Below are 24563 nucleotides of genomic sequence, written 5' to 3' on the forward strand. Positions count from 1 at the left end.
TTTGTATTTTACCTGTTTATATGCTTGTGTATTTATCTATTTTTGTTTTTGATGCTGTTATTTGTTTTTATTCTTACCAAACAGGGCCTCGTGGAAGACCACCATTTTAATATTATACACAAATCTAATTTATAAGATTTGGAAACCCACCATGTATTTTTAAAATAACTTTGTTTTAGGCTTTAGATAACGAGAGTCAGACTCGACTAGCACATGTGCTATTTTTTACTCTATTTTACCATCGATCACAAACTCATTGTAAATAGTCATTTATTGTTTTACTCTTGAAGCAAAGTTTACTTTATATTTGTCATAATGTACATGTATATCGCTGTAGAACATGTATTTTTTATAATTCATGTCATGCATTTATGTCATATTGACATTGTCATTGTACATTTATCTTTTGTTTCAATTTTTTCAATGGTGGTGAATAAATAAGTTCAATTCAATTCAATTCAAATTGGTGATATGTGCCACCCTGTATAAATATCAGAAATAAATAAATAAATAAATAATAGAGCAGACTCTCTTACCTTTCCAGGCGGAGCAGAGACAAGGCAGCATGTCAGGGCGGGGTGATGTCGTGTCAGCCTGGGTAGGGGTCGGTAGGGCAAAGGCCACGCCGGTCACATGGACGTACTGCACATGGATGCTGGTGTAGGGGGAGTCCTTAGATACCGTCCCTGGTAACGGACTCACGCAGGATGTGTGGTTGGCTAGGAAGCCAAATCTTGGGAGAACAAATATAATATATGTTTTTTTTATAAATACTGGCTAGCTTTGAGGGGAGGGGGTATGAGAATATAATGCCTGGGTACACTAAGTGTAACCCTCGAAACCTGGTTCTATGACACATGATATGGGCGTGTTTCACAAAGACTAATATCGACTTTAAGTTTGACTTAACCATGGCAGGCCGTTCATGCACTAGTTCCTCTAACCATTCCTGGCATTGGTTTCTCAAGGGACGTACACATCGTGGTCACAAATCTAAAGAATTTACCTTTTTGATCGTTCATTATTGAAGGAAAAAATATTATCTAAAGATCATAATTGAGAGACCAATGGTGGGAGCAACCAGTGGCATGAATAGCCAGCCATAGTTAATTCCAACTTAAAGTTGATCTTAGTCTTTGTGAAACACCCCCTGGTGACATTTTCTCTGTGATCAATCTCCTGTAATATTAAATTCCTAACTTCAACCCTGGACCAAAATCAATACCTCACCCTAAACCTAACCCTAAACCCCAAATAGCAACCCTATAAGCACTAACCCTATACCTTGGAAGAAATAAATCTCAGTATCTAGAAAAATGTCACAGGGCAAATGTCAGACTACCCAAGTAGGATGAAGGCAAAGGGGGGTTAGAGGGGTCAGAAACAGAAGAGATTAACACGGAAGTGGCACTGGAGGGGGGTGCGAGTACCTGTTTAGGATCAGCTCTTGCACTCTTTCTAACAGATCAGGGTCCACAGATGACCCATCTTGTAGAGCAAGGAGGATAAAGACTAGGTTACAGAGGAGGTCAAATATATCCTCCCAGAAACAGAAGAGATTAACATGGGCGAGGAATATAAAGGATTTATCTTATATAATTTGTAATTACCGGCTTACAAGCAACCTGCACCCTTACTAGTAGTTCCTGGTCCATGGTCGACCCTCATGGTATGGCAAAGGTATAAAAACAGGGCTAAACAGGGGGTCAGATATGTTGTCCCCAAAGGATAAACATAAAAGAGGCTCAGAAGGGATTGAAAGTGACCTGGGGGTGTTTCACAAAGACTAAGATCGAATTTAAGTTGTATTACATGTAATTATGGCAAGCCGTTCATGCCATTGTTTGATCTTACCATTTACTGTCATTGGTCTCAAGGGACGTATAAATTGTGGTAAAAAATCTACAAAATTTACATTTTTTGATGGTTCATTATTGAAGGAAAAAATATTATCTAAAGATCATAATTGAGAGACCAATGGTGAGAGCAACCAATGGCATGAATGGCCTGCCATAGTTAAGTTCAACTTAAAGTCGATCTTAGTCTTTGTAAAACACCCCCTAGGGCTAATCAGGAGGTCAGATATGTTCTCCCCAAAGGATAAACATAGAAAAGCCTCAGAAGGGATTAATAGTGACCGTTTTTTAGATTTACCTGTTGAGGATCAACTCCTGCACCCTTGCTAATACATCAGGTTCTATAGTAGACCCATCCAGTAGGGCAAGAGGTATGAAGACAGGACTACAGAGGGGGTCAGAGATGTCCTCCCAGAAACAGAAAGGATCAACGTGGGACGGGATGAGGTGGAAGCCTGCACTCTGGGCTCGGCGCATCCAGTTCATGATCTACAAGGACACAAGGAGAAAGAGGAATATTTGATATATTTATAATAAGTTTGTTTATTATAATGGTTTATTTGCATGATAGTTGGTATAATCGTAATGGTTTTAATAACACTTGTTTGCATATGAGTAGCAAAGCTAATACCAGGGGGGGGGGGGGGGACAAAGATCCTAAGTTGAACTTATCTCTAAGTTTTTTTAAAAGGCATAAAATGTTGATTCGAATCATTCATATTTTCTATTTATCAAAGAGATTTCATGCTCTTGTTTTGGAATTAATGAAAAGTCTAAAATACTTTTGAATATATTTTATTTTAAGGCCACAAATGACTCTCCATAACTTAGAGTTAAGTTCAACTTAGGATCTTTGGGAAACACCCCCAGCTACAATAACAGCACAGTGACAATAATAACAGTTCTGCTTTAACAATCATGTACATCTACCTAAGCATCCCTGGGGATGGATATGCACATGTGGGTACTATCATCCCAAACCTATCATAAATCTACAAAGTAATCATTATTGATATAACTTTTAGTTTTAATGCAGTGATACCTGAATGTAAACACTACTCAAGGGAGACAGTAGTGGTCTTTGTAGGCAGATGGTCTCTATGTAAATGTATACCTTCCTTTTGTATGGGAATAATTCAGAAACACTGTTAACTCTTTTCCTGCCATAATGAATACAGCCCAGTGCCACAGGGCTAATCCGCATTGTGCCAAGCCACAAATCCCCCTGTACCATGTTTATTTTGAGATAATCTGATGTTGCGATCAATAGCGCGTGCGAAGCACTTAGCACAGTACAATGAGCATGAACAATAACTGCTATTTCGAATGCGAGCATGCACGCATAAAGCAGCTAAGCTGTGGCTCGCTCGCGTGAATTAAGCAGCCAATCGATAACGCGCTCACGTGTACAAAGCACTATAACGGTAGCGTGCATGCGACCTTATGGCAGGATATCAGTTTAAAGGAGACAAAAAAGTGGTCTGTACAGACAGGTGGTCTTTCTAGACAGGCTGACTGTACCGATAAATTGCAATCTCAATGTTTACATGACACACTCACCAGGTCATTCAGAATTCCAGGCGTTGACGTCAACCACTGAAGCTCCATATCAAAGGCGTGGTCGGGCTGGTAGTTGCTATGGAAACTGGCATGGCAGTATTCCATGTGATCTAGGTCTGTATTCCACATTTCAAGAATAATGTTCTTGTAAACAGGCAGGATGCAGAGCCCTAATGACACAAAGGAGAACAAAAATTGTCGGTGAAATCCATCGAAAATAACGGGCAGAATATCTTGCACGGTGTGTGCGCTCTATAAGTTTACACTATTATTATTATTATCATTATCATTATTTATCTTTTGAAACAAGATTTGGCAATACGAGCACACATTTGATAAGTTTCAATCCAATTTCTTTACAGCTATAGTACACAAGATTAATTTTGACAACATTGCATTCATTACATAAAATACATGTAGAAGAGTATGATGATGATTGGTTGGTTTCATCATCTTTGAAGATCCGAAGATCAAATTTACAGTAATCTTGATCTAAGGAGACACGAACGAACGAACGATCATCTTTGTGAAATCTTTGTCCCTGTAAAATCCATATACGTTTATAGAATAAATTGTGGAGCCAAGATAAATTGAAAAGCCTGATTAAAATGAATTTAGGTAGTCGTATTTTCATTTCATGATTCAGACACTTGACCTACAGTGTATCCTTGCATACATTCAGGACATATATTCATCACTGTATTCATTCCTTGTTAAAGGAATAAGACTTCTCAATTTATTTAACACTACCCAAAACATTATGCTCCTTCTTTCATTAAATGAAACCAAAATTTAATACACATTACACTTCTCTCTTACATCTTAATAATAATAATAATAATAATGATAATGAGGTTATATATTGCAGCTACTATATAAATTTATTTATATTATATTCATATTTTATTTTAGTCTTCCGATTTTTATTACATTTTACTGGATTCCTTTCAAGGACATGTAGTACCCAATTCATGAAGAGATGATGAAAATGAAGGACAGACAACCCTCCAATTGCTCAATATTTAAAACCCAGCAAACACTTAAATATATATTGCGTCATCCGTAGTCGTATTATTTCTGATTGGCCTCAAGTCAGGCGACGGGAAAGACATGTACAATGTAGTCTCGTCAGGCTACACTCCCTTTAAGATATATCTCCCTACCTGGTCCATTGGTGTGTTCTTGTACGTCATTCTGTCTGTCCTGAGAGACGGTACACGCTGCTTCAAACCATTCCTGCTGGGGAGGTATCTCGTACATTGGCTGTCCGATCACAGGCTTTGAAGCATTCTTCACTGAATCTGAGAAGCGCATGGATCACAGTATATATCAAGGGGTCAGTGACACAATGGATCAAAGTATATATGTACCTTTTGTAATTAAAGTTTGTCTGAAGATGTACATGTAGAGTTTTAATAACTGGTAACTGGTAAATGCAACTGGTATCCCCGTGCCATTCTATTCAGGTGTAGGGACAAATCGGAAAAAAATCAGGAAAAAATAAATCGGGAAACCGATTTAAATCGGGTAATTATCGAGCCTGATTCTTGAGTTTCATTCTTCTTACAATAGATACATGTGAATGTACAAACAGTAGGGAAAGTTGTTCCCAGAATAGAATTTTAAAGCTGTTATTCAAGAAGGTAACAAATAAATTAAGTCCTAAATTTTATGTTGAAAAATCTTGTAAACCTACAGAATGTAGTTGTATAGAGGGGGTAAAGGCCGTCTGTACCAGTTTGGCCAGGAAGGATTAGACCACCCAGCATTGTCACTGACAGGTAACTTTCTCATCAAATTGGCTCTCAATTGACATAAGAAAAATAGGATCATGGGGGACCAATGGGCACTGCTTACCGGTAGGCATTTTTTCAATATAGCGGCAGCAAGTACATGTAGCTACAAGTAGTACAGTGGGGCTTTAAATCATTTAATATATTCAAAGATTGAAATGTTACCTGATGGGGTATCAGGTAGACAATAGATGTAGTAGCCATAGATTATCTGCTTGGCTCCTCTGATACTAAATACTGAGAAGATATATCCCTCATTAAGCATCTCCTGTGGGTGAGAACAGTCATAAAAAGAATACATTCAAAGTCTTGCCATCAATATTATGCAATCAATATCATGCAATAAATGTTATGCGTTCAATGTCATACAATCAGCATCTTGCATGCACTCGATGTAATGCAATCACTACCATTCAATTGAACATGTAATCAATATCATGCATGCCACAGTATGCAATTCAAACCATGCAATCATGTTTTGTATATACAGGTAGTCAATGATATGCAATCAGTATCATGCATTGAACATAATGCAATCAACATCATACATGTACATTCAATATCATGTATTGAACATTCAAGTATCATACATTCAATGTCAATTAAGCATTCAACATACAAACATCATACATTCATTATCATGTATTCAACACAATGCATTCATTCACTGGTAATGCGTCTATTTTCACCCTTCTACCAGAGTCAGACATGATAAAAATATTAAAGAAAATTATGGAGCGCACATTGATATTTGTTGAGACAAAATCATGCTAATAAAGATTTTGTTTACGTACATGTAGTCAAACAGAATTTGGTATTTTGCTAGTTTATTTTTGTTCTATGTACCTGTAAGACTTTGACGGCTTGCTCATGGCTTGGCTGATCAATGAATGCCTTCCTGATCCAACTCACTGCCTCAGCTGAGGTGAAGCAGTCTGAAGGGAGCCCTCTATGATCACCTCCTATGAAGCCAAGCCCAGTGCTGATGAAGGGAAAAACATAATTTGTAGGGTGAATCCATTATGCTGGGTTTTTAGGCTCACACTTAAAGCAAAGTTTAAGATGCACACCAAATTTAGGATTCCCACACTATAACAATACTGAATCACAACTAACAATTTATAAGCCCATACTCTGAGACAAAGTTGAAAGTTTAAACTTAGGAGAGAGAACTGTAGTAAAGTGGTGAAGGATTTAGACTTTCACACAAGATGTCCTGGGCTCAATCCTTGCCGGGTGCCCACATGAAGTAAATGGTGTTTTATGTATATCTGACCCCTCGACCAAGGTATACTTATTATGTACCTGGCAGTTTGGGGGTAATAATAATTGTAGGGCCAGCAGTAAGAGGAGCATCAATACTGATGTGGCTATCTTTAGGGAAAAAGCACTTCTTAATATTATTATCAAATAATTATAATTATATCCTGTATTTTATAAATTAAAACTCAGCTGTAGGGTTTAAGCTTTTGTCCAAAATTATCAGGTTCAACAAAGGAAGTTAGTCCAAGCCTGGTGGGTCGTAATGAATGATGAAAATACAAACCCTTGGGTCCCCTTACCTTGGGTCTCTCATAGCCTTGACAATGGTAGCATACAGACTACCCTGGTGGGGTCTTTCATCCCTCTTATCCGGAGACTTTGGACTCCCTGGTTCGCTGGAGGGGTCCTCCTTGCGATTGGCTACCACACCAGACAGCAGCGTCTGCAGGGAGCCGGTGGTGAGGCTTAGGGAGGCGTGGAGGCTGGTGGGGGTGGAAGTGCCACTCTGGGTGATCTTCCGGTAGCCGGGACTGGTAGCGCTTTGATTGATGTCACCCTGGGATGTTCTCTAAATTTGGAATAGAAGAAGGCATAACTGATTCAAAAGAACTAAAAAAAAAACAATAGAAAGTGGCATGTATGTTGCAGGATGAAGAAGGATGGTTAAAAGTGCTGATAGGTGTTCAGGTACATGTACCTCTGTTTGCGATCTTCCATTCACAATGACTGGTAGCTTTCTGAGTGATGTAACCCTGAGAGTCTGAGACACTCTGAGTGTGAGATAGAAGAGAGGACGTTGTATTAAACTTAAAGAGAAGAAGAGTGTGGTAGGTGTGGCACAGAGACCGGGAGGGTTCAAGGTACCACTGTGGCCGATCTTCTGGTAACCAGAACTGGTAGCACTTTAACTGATTTCACCCTGAGCCATTCTCAGAGTTTGGTATCGAAGAAGGCATACGTTAGTAAAGAATCGAGGAGCAGATGGTGGTAGGGGTGTTAGGTGGTGGAGGTTTGAGGGTGCTGTTCGGGGTCTTGGAACAATCGTGGGTGATCTTCCATTACCTGGGCCTTGTACAAGTTCGGGAAAAAAACGGTCACATTAAATTGTGCCGATCACTCAAACAATGTCCTGCTTTGTATGATAAGGATTTAATGTTGCTATGCTATAATCAAAACAAAAAATTGAAATAGTACTTCTATAAAGATATATTGCAGTTTAAATACACTGTCAATAAACAAAAAAGCAACTTGTGTGTGGACTAGTCAAGGAATCTGCACAAATACATGCTCGCAAAGCATAGGCCTGCAGGAACCCATGTTCCACTTGAGTTCCGTAAATGGGATTCTACGTCAACTCTTATTTCAATTTAATTCAAGTACATTCAATGTGTATATTTGTCCAATGTGTGTTCAACATGGATATTTGTTTCGCTCACATGTAAAGCAAATTAGGCTCAGAGAAAGTGTACAAAACACAGAAATATGATACAAAAGACAGAAAAATTTTGGTGAAGAAAAAAATCAGAGGGAAACATAATAATATTACTTTTGTTTGGTTATGGCTTGTTTCGTTTCCTTAACTTACATAATTTAACTGCATATTTATAAATCAAAATTATTTTCTTCAGAATTCTTAACATTAACATATGGATACAAAACTCTAAAAAAAAGATCTATTCTACCTTTTTGGAACCGCTTAATGATGGTAGGTGGAGTCGAGTCCTCCTTCGATTGAGCCCTTCAAAGAACCTTAGGAAACCCTCTACAAGAGCTGGATGCTTAGATGACCCTTCCTCAGACCGGAACACATCTAGATGGCCTTGGTAACTCTTCTCGGACATCTGACGCAGGGTGGACGAGTGTGAGGGCAGCAGAACGAATCGCGACCGCCAGAATTTCACACACTGATCAAATAGGGATTGCAAAGGAAACAAACAAAACAGTGATGTATACATCTATCATTTCAGATATCAAAATCCAAGTTGAATCTAAATTAACCCTGTAAGTTGGGGCTCTGATCGGATCGGAAGATTGGAGCGACACCCTCGCACCTTTGATCGGTATCGGATCGGAAGATCGACCAACAAAAAATTGGCAGATTTTTTTTTTTTTTTTTGACAAAAATTTTCAAGTTTTTGGTTACCAAATGCTAAAAAAAAATTCATGGCTGGGATTATTTTGTCATTTAGAGTTGTTGTAGACCATGTTTGTTGATATTTAGTGCCTTTTCATGACTTTGAAATACTTTCATGACTTTGACTTTAATAATATTGGTCTAAGAGAAGAGGCAAAACATGTGGGCCGCCATCTTGTATTATAATGCATACCTACATTTGATAGCCAAAAACTTGAAAATTTTTGGCATTAAAAAAAAAAAAAAAAAAAAAATTCTGCCGATTTTTTTTCCGATCATTTTAATTAATCGGCGATCGGAAATCATTATCCGATCACTCCTGATCGGATCGGTATCGGCGTCCGATCTGATGATCGTTTACGGGGTTAATCTGAATCTGTATTCTTATGGTCATCTGTAGGCAGAGATGTTTCTATAATTATCAACAACGGCTTGCATAGATATCAACATCCAGTTTAATGGAAACATCTTACATTTCAGTAAGATGTCTGGTGGTTACAATGGGCATAGTTATCCGATCTTAAATGATGGGGAAGTTTCGAAAGCTTTATTCGAAGCCCTGGGCACCGAGTCATAAAAATTACCATTGATGGTAACTTTGCCATCAATGGTAACTACCATGGAAACCTTGATTTTGATTCGCTAATCATTTTCTGGTCTTTCTTGATGCATATAGTAATATTCAGAAATACTAATTTTTTATTCTTTCAAGTTCAAATAGATGTACTTCTCATTCTGCAAATTAAACGCAAGGGAAGTTTGCTATTTCAAATGAATTCTACTTGCTATCAATTCACGTGTTCCATCTCAACATTTCATACCTCTTGCAGTTCAAAGCCTTCTCTGGACGCCATGCCACAGAAGGAAATGTAACTATCACGATAGTTCCACCGATCGTTCTCCACCGGTTTGTGGTACATCCTGCTGTATGCTATCTCATAGGCGTGCTTGTGAAGGGGCCAGAGAGAGTAGGAGTAGGCCAGTTTGGGGCTTGGAGAACTCTTCCTGAAAGTTGAAGGAATAGAGGACACAAATGATGTTTTTTGTTGTTGTTATGGAACAAACTATTTGTAACTCGTTTGTTACATGTTGTTTTTTGTTTGATTGTTTGATTGTTTGTTTTATTTGTTTTTACCTGACTGCTATTAAAGAAAGCATGTGTATATATGCTTGTAAGTAAGCAACCAGGGGACCAAAGGCTTTAAAGGGACTTGGTAACATTGTTCAGATGAGAGAAAATTATAAGAAAGATAAGAGTTTAATCACTATTCGTATGGGCACTTCAAATTGGCTGAAGCGGTAATGTCAATGTGATGTAGAACCAGACTACTTTTCCATCTGCTCCAACATATAAAATGTCTAAAATTTACAGTTTCCAAAAGTTTATTGCTCAGGAGGGTTTTTTTCTTTTTAGAGGACCTATAATAACATGCTATAGTGCCTCAAGGAAGAAGGAACTTACAAGCAAAACAGATTGAATTGATGATATTTTTGTACACGGGCAAATGCGAGAGTTATCTACGTCCTACGTCACAATCCACTAACCGAACTACCAAATTGAGATGTAGTGATCTCATATTTCAAACATACATAACTTCCTTACTATTGGTCCGATTCATTTCAAACTTTTGATATTCTGTTTCTGTTATTTATCTGCTTTTGTACAAATCAACTTCTTACAAAGGTTGGATTGCCCTTTACGGTTTCTTTTGTCTCACCTCATACATGTCTAGCAACAATGTTTTTTTTCTTCACATACCTGGCAGTGTAGAGAACGACCTCGATGTCATTAGTATCAGCACTCAGGGTTAGTTTGTGGAAGGCATTGGCATAGCTCAGCACACACATATCCTGAAAAGAGAAGAGAATCATTGGAATCATTGATGAAATTCTGTTTGAATATTTTTGTCTCTGATGAATTCAAATTAAATAATAATCTCAATAGGGTACCGGTATGTAGATATGTACATATACATGTATTTTATATACGTGTGTGCTACAATTTAATAAAGATTTAACATTGTGTAGACCACCGTACACAAATATTGATTTATATTAAATGATATAATACTGTTTTAAATCATATAGTACTGTATATTGGAAATTGTCACAAATTCTTTCAAAATTGTACAGGTTCTGGAAACACCAACATCAGATTAAAGACTGTTCACAATGTGTGCACCAACTCAATTCTCTGAGGAATATGCCTGATGTACAGTCACCATACTGAAATTCCCAAACGAACGTCAGGTATATGTTTAAGACTTGTCTATATACATGTACCATGTCATTATCATACATGTACCATGTCATTATCATACATGTACCATGTCATTATCATACATGTACATTAAAAATTATAAGATTTTGAATGTAAATATGTTGATGTATATGGAATAAATAAACATCAAATCAAATCAAATTTGGCTACATATGTTTTAAAACAACTGTCAGTATCTTTACAGGTCCTGAATTGTCTATGAATGATTCACAACATGTGCAGTTTCTATTAAAAAAAAGTGTACTACTCTTCTCAAACACGTGTAATACAACTTGAGGGTACCTTTCATATGTGCCCTTTGACATTTGCTGTAGTGTTATTGGCGGCAGAATCTATTTTGTCAAAATTATTAAGTTTTGGGTTGTAATAAATTTTTTGTTTTAATAATTATTTATATTAGACTAGGGGCTACGGTTATAGTGTTGGATCCAAGACTCTCTCTCTCTCTAAGTGCCATATCGTTTGACTTTGGCGATCATGCTGTTCCACAACCCTCGGCTCCTAGCCTTCTCTATTAGCACCCAGTTCTTTCACTCCTCTCTCTTCCAACAATTTCTGCAGACTGTCCATACGTCATGATAGAAGTAGGTGACTGGATTAGTGTACGATGTCAAACAGTATTTTTCATGTGTCAATGACAATGTTCCCACAGTGTACCTTGCGAGGATCAGTAGCCAGTGGTTGGTCTTTCCTGTTCCTCTGTGCCAATCCAGCCTGTTCTTGCTGTGGCAGAACAACCAACTGGAAATCCTGAAAGAAATGAGTGGAAACAAAACTTGGCATTGTTTAACAATGTTAAATCTGAGATGCATGGCCCTAGGTGTTATCAGTGTCTGTGATATGGTGTAATATTGAAGCCCTAAAAGAAATTGCACTTCAAAATGATCAAGAAGTGCCTCAAAAAAGTAAGAATCTTTAAAAGAGTGACCGGTTTTACCATACTCATTTTCCCCAATAGACTGTAGTGTTATAAAAACCGTTAGGACACTGAAAAATGACATTTTGATTTCTAATCAAAATTGGATTACTGACTGACCTAAGGGGTTATAATTATGATTGCAGTATGAGCTAAATCCAGGATTTTGTTTCAGAATCTGAGGCAACGTTACCGAGTCACTTTAGATAAAGAAAGGCAATCTTCTCATGCATGTATTTCAGTGAAAACAAAGCACATTTCATTCAATAGCTTGACAGGACTTGGCAGTGACAGGACTATACAGTAGGTGAAACCGATGTGTCCAGACGGACTCAATATTAAGTCAATTGGCATACAGCTCAGAATATCAGCAACAAAGAAAGAAATAATTTATAACACACATTTCTTTGCCAATGTGGGCAAGTAGATCCAAAATGTCTAGAGTTGATTTTAGTACGAGGGTTGGGTTATAGGTTCCCAGCTAGGGTTATGTTTAGTACTAAGTCTGCCAGGGTTGAATTGGTCCATGGCTGGTGCAGGATCTTGACCACTGATCAATTGTTGTCAGAGCATGGGTCGTAGAACCTAGCCTATCATCCCATATCAAACATATCGAAGATGAAAACAAAAAATAACAAACCTGTATGAGTCTCTGAGAGATGAGTTCCTGAAATATCTTGTTGACATTTGATGGGCTCGTTTCTGTATCGTTCTCTCCCTCGATACAGATGGTGTACGGTCTCTCCTGATAATCCATATCCAAGGCTTGCTTTAATGGGTAGAAGTCGGTTGTTATCGGGAAGCAGGCTGTTGTTGTCATCGATTTCCAATCCATCCCTGTTCAAGGATTCATAAGTCAAAAGCAGAAGTCAAAATGAAATTAATCTGTCGATTACTGAGTTCTTGTATTCCTGAGGGATGTTTCATAAAGACTAAGATCAATTTTAATTTGTACTTAACTATGGCACTGGCTGCCCTCACCATTGGTCTCTCAATCTTTAGATAATATTTTTTCCTCCAATAATAAACTATAAAAAAATGTAACTTCTGCAGATTTGTGACCACGATTTGTACATCCCTTGAAAAACCAATGCCAGGATTTTTTAAAGGAACTAGTGGCATGAACGGCCTGCCATAGTTAAGTTCAACTTCATTACGAAAAGCTCTCGTTAAAACTATACCCCACCACTATAGCACAGCAGTCAATGTAATCTGGTGGGGTAGCACTACCCCAGATTCGTTTCTCTCGTTAAAACTTTGTAATCTGGTGGGGTAGCAATACCCCAGTTTCGTTTCTCTCGTTAAAACTTTGAGAGAGCTATTACTATTACACAGGCACCAATGGGAATCTGATGGGGTCTCACTACCCCACTTTCAATTCTCTCGTTAAAAACTTGGACAGAGCCTTGAGGCTTTGAGTGAGAGATTAAGATATTGGATTGCAGCTGGACTCTACATCATCTTACGTAATACTAGTGTAAACAAACTCTTACTGGGGTCTGCCTGAAAGGAAATGAGAAGTAGGAAATAAGTATTTTACTTGTTTTAAGATATTTTCATGTCCTAAAGTCACTAATAATTTAGATGAAGACCAAAATGAAAGTTCGAACGAAGCAAAATGACCCATAATTGGCGATATAACAACAATTTTAACTCTGGCAGCGAACCCCTGCATGTGTCTCTTTCTCCCTTCTCCCTTCCTTTCCCCTTGTATCATGCTTATCTCTCTCTCGCTATCACCTCATCAAGGTCTCGGTGGGGGTGGATTACAGCGCTAGTGTTTACTTAGGGCTTATCACAATCTCAGCTCTAGTACAAGTAGAAATGGTGAAAGTCAAATGGGGGTTTCAATTTTAAACGACGAGTTTTCGTCATGTAAAGTTAATCTCGGTCTTTGTGAAACACTCCCCTGTAGCTGTACACAGGGACCACTCGGTTCATGTATGTAGCGAGTTCATGCAGAACCTCAAGCATTGAAATGAAAATTGCTATAATGTGAAATTCTTCCCCAGTTTATAGAAGACCACTAAATGCAAATAAAACAGTCCAATGCCCCAGTGTAGTGGTCCTGCACACCCCCAATCAGTTATACCGGGAGGAGAGACCCATGGGTCACAGGGATTCATTTCCCTTTTCGCCTCCCAGGTACAGGTGGTGCCAAATACTTAATAACAATAATGATAATACATGTAAAATGCTTACCCGACTGTAGGAATGGGGTCCAAACTTGTTCCCCGGTGATGCCCCACACGCACCCCCTACGACGCCTGGTATCCACTTGCACCCACCATCCATGAGAGATGTCTGAAGCTAAAAAAACAAAAACAAAAGCAAAACCAAAATCATCAAAACTTCAATCTACAAAATTCATGTAAATATGCAAACACTCTTGAAAATATTCATTCTGGAACCAATTCTGCACCATTTTTTTTAGCTTGGTGTTGTTGGGGTACTGTTCAGGCTAGAACTGCTAGATGACTCACTAAATCCCTCCCCAAGGGTATAGCTGGGGTTGGGGCTAGGGGCTAGGGGCTAGGGGCTGGGTGTTGTGGTGCAGCTAACAATGGAAGTTACAAACTGATTCAGCCAAGGACGCAGGTTCGAAACTGAGTCACGTCTTTCGGATGGTGACATTAAAGGTCGGTCTCTAGACGTAAATAATCATATCTGATTGATACACGGCTGTAAAAAACCCAATTACACACACGCACGTTGGAGCTATGGATGTGACTGGGGTGGGGTACTGTTTCGTACTCACTTGGTGTTGCTGGGGCACCGTTCAGACTGGAACCACTAGATGAAGCACTCACCCCCTCCCTAGGGGCGTGATCGAGGGTGTGGTTCAGGATATCCTGTTCACTGGGCACCTTGACAAGCTGACGATGATGAAGCTGTATCATCTCACCATCAGGACCTGAACAATGGCAATTTTAACAGCAGAATAAAAGAAAAGAATTTTAAACAGACTCTCAACAATAATCAATGTACCGGTAAGTATACAGTTATCTCTCAAACACAAATTTAAGGCCACTATTAAAAGGTAATGCAAAGTTTTGGGAAATTAAAAAGAAAAGATGGATAGTAATTCTTTAAAATGTTCATACATGTATATTTGGATGCCCCTGTGGATGTACTATAAGCACTAGAAAATTTAGCCCCTAAAACTCTTCTGCTTTCAAGAAATTGAACAATCAAATTCAACTATTTCAAATAGCGCCTAAGGCCATTCCATAGTACATGTAGCTGCGACCATGAAAATTTCAGAATATGCAGTTCTGATAAATTTCCAAACGGGAATAGCAAATCGGTCAATTGTAGTCAAGAAACATTGTTTTAAAGCGAAAATAATATCAGTCTTGAGAGGGAGCTATACAACATAAACAGTTTATTACCCGGTATTTACAATTTCATCACTTTAGACTCGATTTCAACCGCATCAACTATCATTGAATATTGTAAAATCGCATATGCTTCCAATATGTTCATTTGAACCAAATTCATGACCCCATACCAAAACTTTGTATTACATTTAACCTGGGGATCTTTTGCCCTTTTATGAGGTTAATAAAAGGGTCACACAACCCATTAAAATCTATAAGCAATTGCAGTACAGAGGGCAATGTCACTGACAAGCAATTGTATTTTAGAGCAACAACAATGATGAGGAATGCCAGACAGGGTTGGGGGTCCAAGGAGGTTAACAACCACTGCGTAGACAAAATGTTGGAATCCTAGTTGAATAGGTATTGGTAATGCACTGATAATGAAGAAAAATAATGACTCTTCAAACGGATGTCATGAGTTTGAATCCCTGCCTTGGTCATATTTCATAAGACAAGGTATCGGTAGCTCTATCCCAACACAGGGATATATGTGGTAGATACATACTGTACACTGCAGTAACCAATCTTTGCCCTCTGATGTATTGTGCTCAGTTAAAGCGAGGGCAAATACACATTGTTTCATAAATACGCAAACGATGTGTGCTTCACAAACACAAAACAAATTAGTAAGCAATACATTTCTATATAGAAGCTTTCTCTGATACTAATTTTCTTGCATTAAACTGTTTTTTTATCAAAGTAAATGCAAATGGAAATATGAAAGTAAGGTATTTACCATGAGGAAAAGCGTGTGTCCACCTTCTGCGGTCAGCGGTCAGAATGACCGACAGGGTGTCTGGGCAGAAGGGGTTGTTCAGGGACTGGACCTTGGACATTCTCCTCCTGCCTCGCTGGAAGAGCTTGCTATCGTGCCTCTCAAACTTCTCATCATCATCCTCCTCTTCGTGCACCGTCATCTTGAGGTCTCCGCACGAACCCTCGCTGCTCAGTGTGCTCCTGGAGCTGTCGCCATGGAAACGACCCGATGACGGCACCTTAGGGAGTGCCGACGAGCCCTTGGGTGTTCTTGGAGAATCCTCATCCTGTTTAGAAAAGAAAGTATTTTCTGAGATCGCTCCATTCTTTGTAAAATAAGAACATTTGTGTAGTAATACATTCCCACTGGGAGAGACCAAAGCAAGAATATCAGTTGTTCTTTCACCCATTTTGTTCCAATGTATGTTTCTTGAGAATGTGACTGATTGAAAGCTTACATCTAAAAGTATTCAACAAAGGCACTATTTCAACCAGTCAACCTTTCATTCTTGAGTTTAAATACAAACAACACAAAAACAAAAAATTTACAAGAAAGACTTTAACTCTTAAGCTGCCACCCATACAATGCACCCAGTGCCACGGTGCTAATCCCTATTGTGCCAGCCACAAATCTCCTGTGTGCCAAGTTAATTTTAAGGTTGGTTCAAGTGCGTGTTATTGAAATCTTTACAAAAAACAAATCGCTGAATTACTTGAGAAAATCCAATCTGACTGTTGTATACAAAGACGCGTAATCCAAAGCCGATAATCTGATGCACGCGATGGTACTTTCAATAGCGCTGCAAAAGCACTCAGCACGATGCAATGGGCATGAACAATAACTGTTATTACATATGCTTGCTAGCGTGCACAAAGCAGACAACCGGTAGCTCGCTAGCATGAACATAGCAATCAATCGATAGCGTGCTCGCGTGCACAGAGCACTATAACAATAGCGCGCTAGCAGTCTCATGGCAGGATATGAGTTAATAGTTGTTAACTGTATGTAAATGATGAATGTTCATTTCATGATTGTTGGATGAATAAGAAAAGATACAATTTAAACAAGACTTACTATGCGGTCGGGAAGTCGCAATCTAGAGATGAAAGAAGTCTGGGTAGACTGGTACCTTCTCTTCTGACTAGGCGATAGATAGAAGCTGTAGTTTAACCAGTGCGGAATGTTGTACTTGTCTTTGCATGGAGCGCTCTTGTTTAGTGAATCCAAAAACTGAAAAAGAAATACAAAGCATGAATGCATATTTATAAATCCACATTCATATGTATGTCACAAAAGTATAAGACACAGCTTCTATGAAACATTTAGCAAAGAAAGAATAATAGTTGTTTAACAAAATAGTGTTGCCAGTGCACTGGAATTATTATTGTAAATTTAAAGATCCATATTTGTAACATCCATACATGTGTAGATAAAGCACTTCAGAAATGTCAAACTTGTGATCTACTCCGTAAGGAGTTTCTGATAACTATTTGGCAAAGATGTCTAATGGTTATACCCTAATCACATTGGTGTTGCCAATTTTCAGGACAAGGCGGTGTACTGATCGCATCTTACCTTGAGGAGAGGTACTGGATGAAGAGGTTGTTCAGATAAGCACACGACATCACTACCAATACCTGAATGAAAGTACATGTACAATCATTATTTGGAGAAACTTAGTTATCAGAGTCATAGGTGTCCTTTCTTTATGGAATAGTACACGACTCACTTATCAACAAAATATAATACATATAAAAAACCAATGGCGCTTCATGCAGGTTAATTATAAGAAACATTTTTTTTTTTCCAATTAACTCGTCTCTACTGTGACCAGTACCTTTTCAATGGCTAGTATACAGTATTTTACGCCACCATATGATAAATACTGATATTTTTACATTTCCAAGTGGGTTGGTTTATAGTCCAGCGGATGATTATTGCTTCAACTTTCACTATCTCATTATCGGAACTATTAAGAGATTTGGATTTGAATTTAAACATTTTCATGAGAACATTATCAAAATTTTAGTGATTTGTCGTTTGGTCTGCACTCTACAATCAGTTCGTCTACTACCCACATAGTCTAATTGAAGTTTGAAGTTTATTTGTTCCACATTTACATCAAAAAACAGTTTAAATTCTTTTTTTTAATTTTATACAAGCGTATACGCGTAGATTAAAGATTTTAAATCAAGTACATGTACATTGTACAGAAAATAGATACCAAGTTTCTAAATATATAGATATGACAGGCAATGTAAAACAATGTAAAATGCAGGGAGCCTAAATAAAAAGCATAGCTTGTATGTGAATAGGCTCCCGTACTGAGTAACACAAGGTATTATAGGAGGCGAAAACAGAGTAGTATAGTACGAGATTCTTTGAATTTGAGAAGACAAGAAAAATAGAATAAAGAGTAAAGAAAATAATATAATAATGATAAGTAGGAGATTGTGAAGAAGGGAAGGAAGAAGAAGAAGAACCCAAATTATTTCAATATTGGCACTTTCCAGGTCGGCACCGTCTTTGGTTACTTACCGTAATCAATCATCCGTTGTTCCGTCAGCTTACACAGCGTCCTGTCCACCTCAAAGACTCCGGCCCCCGGTGTTACCATGACGACCAGCTGTCCAGTCCGGTCAAAGTTACGATTCATGTAGTGGTTGTCAAACACTACAAGGGGGAAGAGAGAATTTTACCCATGAGGCCTCCATATCACACTTGAATCAAACCCCCTTTTCACACAGGGGTAAAATTATTTAAAACTCAGCTTTAGATACAACATTATTTACACACAGAAAATTTTGGTGCGGTCGTTCGAGATTCGCTGCTCTTTAAACGCTCAGTAGGGCCATTGCGCATTTACTCACTGCTCGTAAATGCGCAATGGCCCTACTGAGCGTTTAAAGAGCAGTGCCCGGTCTAGTTAAGGGCGTATATCCGTTCACACACAAAATGTCTTGCTCTCTAGATCCGGGCTTAGTATCTACAGCCTGCTTGACCGGCGTATGAATCGCGACTTCGTATCTACGATATCAGCTCTAGATACAATGAAAAGGTGTGAAAGGGCTGAAATTGTGTGAAAAGGCTGAAATTCAAGTTCAAGATCATGTTCAAATTCCAGTTTAAAAACTTACATATTTTTTCCCCTTCACTTGTATGATTATGAATATCAAAAAGTATGTACGGTAGGTCTTGCTTTTCCCTTTTGAAGGAAATGAGATGTGAATACTAAACAAAACACAACTTTAACTTGTATGTGTTTACAATACAGAAATTTAATGCACTAAAATTATTTGTTTATGTAACATATCAAAAATGCAGCCATCTGTATACAATCTCATTATGAAATTAATTCCATGAAAAAGAAAATTCTAAAAAACAGATTTTCATAAACGAATGGTTTGCAATAAGTATTTAAAGAGAAGTCCTTCATTTGCACATTTCATTTTGTCCCTGTTTGCTTTAGCAACAAGTTACCCGGTATAAAAACACCACTCGAGGAGACAAGAAGGGAAGTCTTCATTAAAGCAGATGGTCTTTATATCTTAACTTGTTGCTAAAGCAGGATTCACTGTACATCAAATGTGCCAATACATGTTCCATTCATAGCACTATATCTTGTTGATGAGATTCCCCTCAATATTCTTACCGTTCAAGCTGAGGTTAAGTGCCTCTAGGAGGTTCCCTTGACAGGCATTAGAGTTTTCACCTTTTATCACACATCCAGCTGAAACAAGAAAAAGAACACGTCAATTTTTGAAAATGAGACTCATGATTACATGTATGTGAAAGGTAATACCGGTACGTACTACTGAAAATCAAAATCTCAAAGTCCAAGTACTAACACCCCTGCTAGGTCGAAAATATGACATGTGTATACCTTCATCACATATTTCATTGGGTTACACGAGTCATTAAGTTCAGTCTTCAAATAGAATTAGGATTGAACAAGTCACAGAATCAAATAATCAAATATACATGTAGAAACTATTGGTTTGATTCACCAAAATGCTGATATCTCTCATGACATATATATCCAAATGAAATTTTCAACTAAATAATACACTGTCATGTACAGTACCACTCCCTAGATTGATGATACCGCATGTGCATGTCTGTCAAGAGGACATTTAGCGACATGTAAACTTCTTTTTTTACCACATTGAAAATTCATTTTGACTTATGAACAGTATAGGTTTTTATAATGTTACCCTTTCTTTGCCGGTCTTTGATGTCCTTTGCATAGCGCTGCATGGTAGCTTTGAGCGGAGCAAGGACCTGCAACCAGTCTTCTTTTCTCTCATTATGAGCAAATACCCTACAGAATAAAATAAAAAAATAATAATTAAAAAAGAGGACATAGATGTATTCCAGAATCATATTTTAATAGTGACATCAGGCCTAACAATGCAGCATGGTTTGAATTATGAAAATACTGTGTGAAACATTGGGAGTGGGAAAACATTTTGATTTAATAATACCCTGCAAATATCCTACAATTTTCTGATGAAGACTAATAGATACATTATAATGTAGATTCAACAAACCTTGATAACCTTGCAAATTGAACTTTTGCAAACATGAGCCATGCTTTTTCTTTGTAATCTAAGATATGGACGTGGTGACCTCAGACTACAGTGTATGTGACATGTATGTTATCGAATATTGGAAAAATAAGGGTATCACCCCCATTCCCCTTGAGCTCACTGCCCACTTGACGATCTTTACATGACTTCTGAAATTGCCTTATCATGAAGAAATAAAAATGCAATTATCAAAAAAGTTTCGGATTAAGGTCCTAATGTTGATACATGTATAAATAGTAAAGTCAAAATTGGGAGGTATTGCAGGTCTTTCAGTCAGAGAAAAGGTGAATTCAGCTTCAAATTTGGGATTAACATTAATATGATTTGCAGCTGATCGGATTTTTCTCTGACCAAACGCCCAAAGTGGCCAGATTCTATATATCGTCGCACTGCTGGCAGAAGGGCGTTAGCGTGCGAGCGACTCGAAAACTACTTTTCAAATTATTTGCATTTAAAGATTTGTTTTATATTTAAACTGATTTCCGTCCCGAAAATGGTTTTAAAAACTTAAAAGACTAATAAAAATGTTATAACAGAACACGGCCACAATTTTTTTCTCGGAAATGAGTCAGATTTATAAAAGTTTGAGGCGATTTAGTGCTAACGCCCTTCTGCTTAACGCTTCATTTTTTACCTGAAATTTTAACTAACGCCTTTCTGCCAGACAGGCGACGATAGGTTCAGATACACTGTATAATGATGTTGGAATTTCTTTGAAAATTGGATCGAAGTAGGATTGTACAGTAGGCAGTGGGCCAAATTGTATATACTGCCTTAAAGGTATAAACCTGTTTTGGAAACGGCCCCCTCTTTAAAAAAAAATGAAATGCAAGCTCTTATTACCAATTATGTGAAAGAATATGTTTAACCAATACGTCATGATAACAATTTTGCCAGGAAACCGTCCATTAATTGATTTATTCGGTAAATTATTATATCTATCCGGACCAAATATATATCGGGCACGTTTCGCGTAGTCCCATACACATCTTTCTGTGTACAGTGCTTGTAACTTTACCAAGACTGGACCAAATTTCTTATCATTTTAATGATTCCAAAACCTTGGAGTACACACCAGTACTTATATGCTACATGATCAACCTTTTCTGATCGATTCCACAACGTTTCTTTCACAATGCAATCGCATGACCAGAACTGGTCTTTACCTTTAAAATATTACCTGTAATAATCTTCATAGAAGCGACCATTTTCATGAACATGAAGTCTTGGCAGCATTTCAGCTGGAAACTTATCTGAGAAAACAATCCAAAATCAAATATATTCTGCCATTATCACAAAAATGGCATAGAAATTGTTAGCATAAAAAAGTGTAATTTTGGCTCTAAATCTGAAAAATTTGTTAAAGATAAAGATTTGGCAATTTTCTAATTGCAATTGCATTTCCTTCTGTTTTGTGATCACATAATGTATATACCGGTATTTGTCATTTTACACTTCTTTATACTTTTTTTTATGTTATGTATAATTCTGCTGTGCCATGATCTTTGTTATTGTTCAACTTATGGAAAAAATAGAATTTCTGTTGTTTGACAGATAAATCAACAAATGATGTATACTGCATAATGATAACGGATCTAGAGGATAGACACTATAAACATGACAGACAAAGAAAGAGGACAAAATATACAGTTCCTCATTCTACCCTCAACAATTGCTGTGGTAGACAAAGGAACATCCAGTGTAGAACAGGTGAATATGCATGTGACACCTGTTCTACACATTTTTACATAATAGCAGTGAAGGGATGTTCCCTTGTCTACCACAGCAATCGTGAGGGTAGAATGACAAACTGTATATTTTGTCCTCTTTCTTTGTCCGTCATGTTCATAGTGAGAAATAAATCTAATATATCAATATGGCTATGGTGACATTCATCATTATGGATTTGCTTACCTACAGAATCTGCTTCAAAGTAGGTTCTGGAGAAGAGCACGATACTCAACTCATGATTGCTATTCTTCTCCTTCCATCTTGTAAAGAGCTCTATAAGAAACCCATTCACTGCCTTCTCCATGTACAAGTCACCTGATATCAAAGAAATGAAATCAAAATCAATATTGCTGCTTATAAGTATCGGCTTGCAAGGTGATGTAGATATACAGTAGGCTTGCGGTTGCACCATGTGAGAGAGGGGGAAGGATTGGGGAGTCCTGAAAAGAACTCTCGGTAATCCTTCCCCCCCCCCCCCTCTCTCACATGGTGCAACCGCAAACTTACTGTATAAAGTCAATATTGTTTTAATAAACATCCATAATGGACACAATGGAAACAGCTTTTATAACACTACAGTCTATTGTGAAAAATGAGTATGGTAAAACTGGTCACTCAAAGATTTTTACTTTTTTGAGGCACTTCATGATATTTTGAACCGCAATTTGTTTAGGGCGTCAATATTACACCATATCACAGACGCTGATAACACGTAGGGCCATGCATCTCAGATTTAAAATTGTTAAACGATGCCTTTAACAGTTTCTAGCTCTTCATGTATGTATGGGCCTTTACAGTGAACACAATCTGGCAGTTTTGCACCTGAGTTTATTCTTACCACATGTGTCAAAGTCCCACATCTCTGAGCTCATCTGAATGAAGAGATAGACCATGGCTGTAGCCGATCTGAAGGCCACCCTCGTATCACTGGTAACGATCCCACAGGCCACGGTGCCGCCCCTGGACCACAGGTCCTGGACCTGGGCTCTGACACCACATTTCTCGACCTTCTGCTGGATGTGGAGACATGACTTCACCTGAGGAGAATATACAGTTTGTTTTGTTTTTTGTTTTGTTTTTTATTTTGTTTTACATTCCACAAAATAACAGTAAACATATTATTAAAGATCAGCAAGATAAAGCATAACGACAAAAAACAATTATGGCAGTAAATAATTAGTAACGTGAAATATGATGAAATAGCTGAGGAAATGTTAACAATGATGGTACCATCATCTGGAAATAAATTAACATTATTGAATGGTATTGTCTTTTGAGTCACTGAATTGAAAGATGAATGAATAATGATGTTCTACCAGAAAAATGTTGGCCATAATAAGATACAGGTTTTTTCAAGGGGCTGATGAGATAATTCAGTAACTTCATCTCTACCATTATCATCGTCATCACCATCATCGTTTTCATCATCATCATTATCGTCCTCATCATATCATCTTCATTAATATTATCAGTCATCACTACCATCATCATCATCATCATCACCACCATCAACATTGTCAATAGCATCATCATCATCATAAGCATCATCAGCAGCAGCATAATCTTGTTATCATCATTATCAAGTTTGGCAATCCCCAAAGTCTATGCCTGGGTGGAAAAACATATTCTAAACCTGTATTAAAACTGATAAAACAACATTCGCAACTACTCCTAACATGTAGAGTTGTGAATTCATAATGTGCATAGGATGCCTCTCTCCAAAAGACAGGACCTTCAATTAACATCCTATCTGAGGAACCGTGTACTCACCAGACTGTTCTTGATTCTCCACATGTCGATCGTTCTGATGTACTGATTCTTCAAGACAAATTCTATCAGGTCTAAGGCCACATCTCCAGACTAGACCTTAGTGATCTTGACATTTTGTTATAAAATTGTCTCGGAAACCCTCCATTTAACATCCTATCTGTGGAACAGTGTACTCACCAGACTGTTCTTGAGTCTCCACATGTCGCTCCTGCTGACGTACTGGTCCTTGAAGACCAACTCTACCAGGTCTAAGGCCACATCCTGACTGTCTGGCTCCACCCGTCTCACTTGGACCGTCTGGTAGGCTCGGAGCTGGAAGAGGGAGGCCACGCCCTGCTCTACACTCACCACGCCTACGGTGCAGAAGATGCAGGAACACAAAACGCAAAGATGAAAGTGAAAAAAAGATGGTTGTAAGGCATCATACCTACCAGAGCAATTATTTGTCTTAAAGTCTGTACTAGTTCAGCCATTGGGGATTAGACCAACCTGCAAGGTCACTGACAGGTGGTTATCTCGTCAAATCAGCT

The 24563-nt window shown here is 38.0% G+C and overlaps 1 protein-coding gene across 1 annotated transcript in view; it reads right to left on the reverse strand.

The window, feature by feature from the left end:
- Positions 1–24563, reverse strand: part of LOC115926467 (GATOR complex protein DEPDC5-like) — a 31964-nt gene that overhangs the window by 1658 nt on the left and 5743 nt on the right. Inside the window, exons 5-28 of the mRNA XM_030991205.1 lie at positions 24211–24386; positions 23102–23300; positions 22447–22578; positions 21713–21785; positions 20158–20264; positions 19596–19673; positions 18482–18616; positions 17519–17580; positions 17018–17173; positions 15923–16229; positions 14562–14717; positions 14006–14113; positions 12444–12640; positions 11545–11637; positions 10366–10457; positions 9428–9611; positions 8155–8376; positions 6772–7040; positions 6056–6191; positions 5375–5477; positions 4580–4717; positions 3417–3586; positions 2155–2345; positions 537–733 (exon numbers count right to left, since the gene is read on the reverse strand). Of these exons, the coding sequence (XP_030847065.1) occupies positions 537–733; positions 2155–2345; positions 3417–3586; positions 4580–4717; positions 5375–5477; positions 6056–6191; positions 6772–7040; positions 8155–8376; positions 9428–9611; positions 10366–10457; positions 11545–11637; positions 12444–12640; positions 14006–14113; positions 14562–14717; positions 15923–16229; positions 17018–17173; positions 17519–17580; positions 18482–18616; positions 19596–19673; positions 20158–20264; positions 21713–21785; positions 22447–22578; positions 23102–23300; positions 24211–24386 (3681 nt within the window). The remainder of the gene's footprint in view (positions 1–536; positions 734–2154; positions 2346–3416; positions 3587–4579; positions 4718–5374; positions 5478–6055; positions 6192–6771; positions 7041–8154; positions 8377–9427; positions 9612–10365; positions 10458–11544; positions 11638–12443; positions 12641–14005; positions 14114–14561; positions 14718–15922; positions 16230–17017; positions 17174–17518; positions 17581–18481; positions 18617–19595; positions 19674–20157; positions 20265–21712; positions 21786–22446; positions 22579–23101; positions 23301–24210; positions 24387–24563) is intronic.

This window comes from Strongylocentrotus purpuratus, unplaced genomic scaffold (assembly GCF_000002235.5).
Source record: "Strongylocentrotus purpuratus isolate Spur 01 unplaced genomic scaffold, Spur_5.0 spur5_scaffold_2, whole genome shotgun sequence".
NCBI lineage: Eukaryota > Metazoa > Echinodermata > Echinoidea > Camarodonta > Strongylocentrotidae > Strongylocentrotus > Strongylocentrotus purpuratus.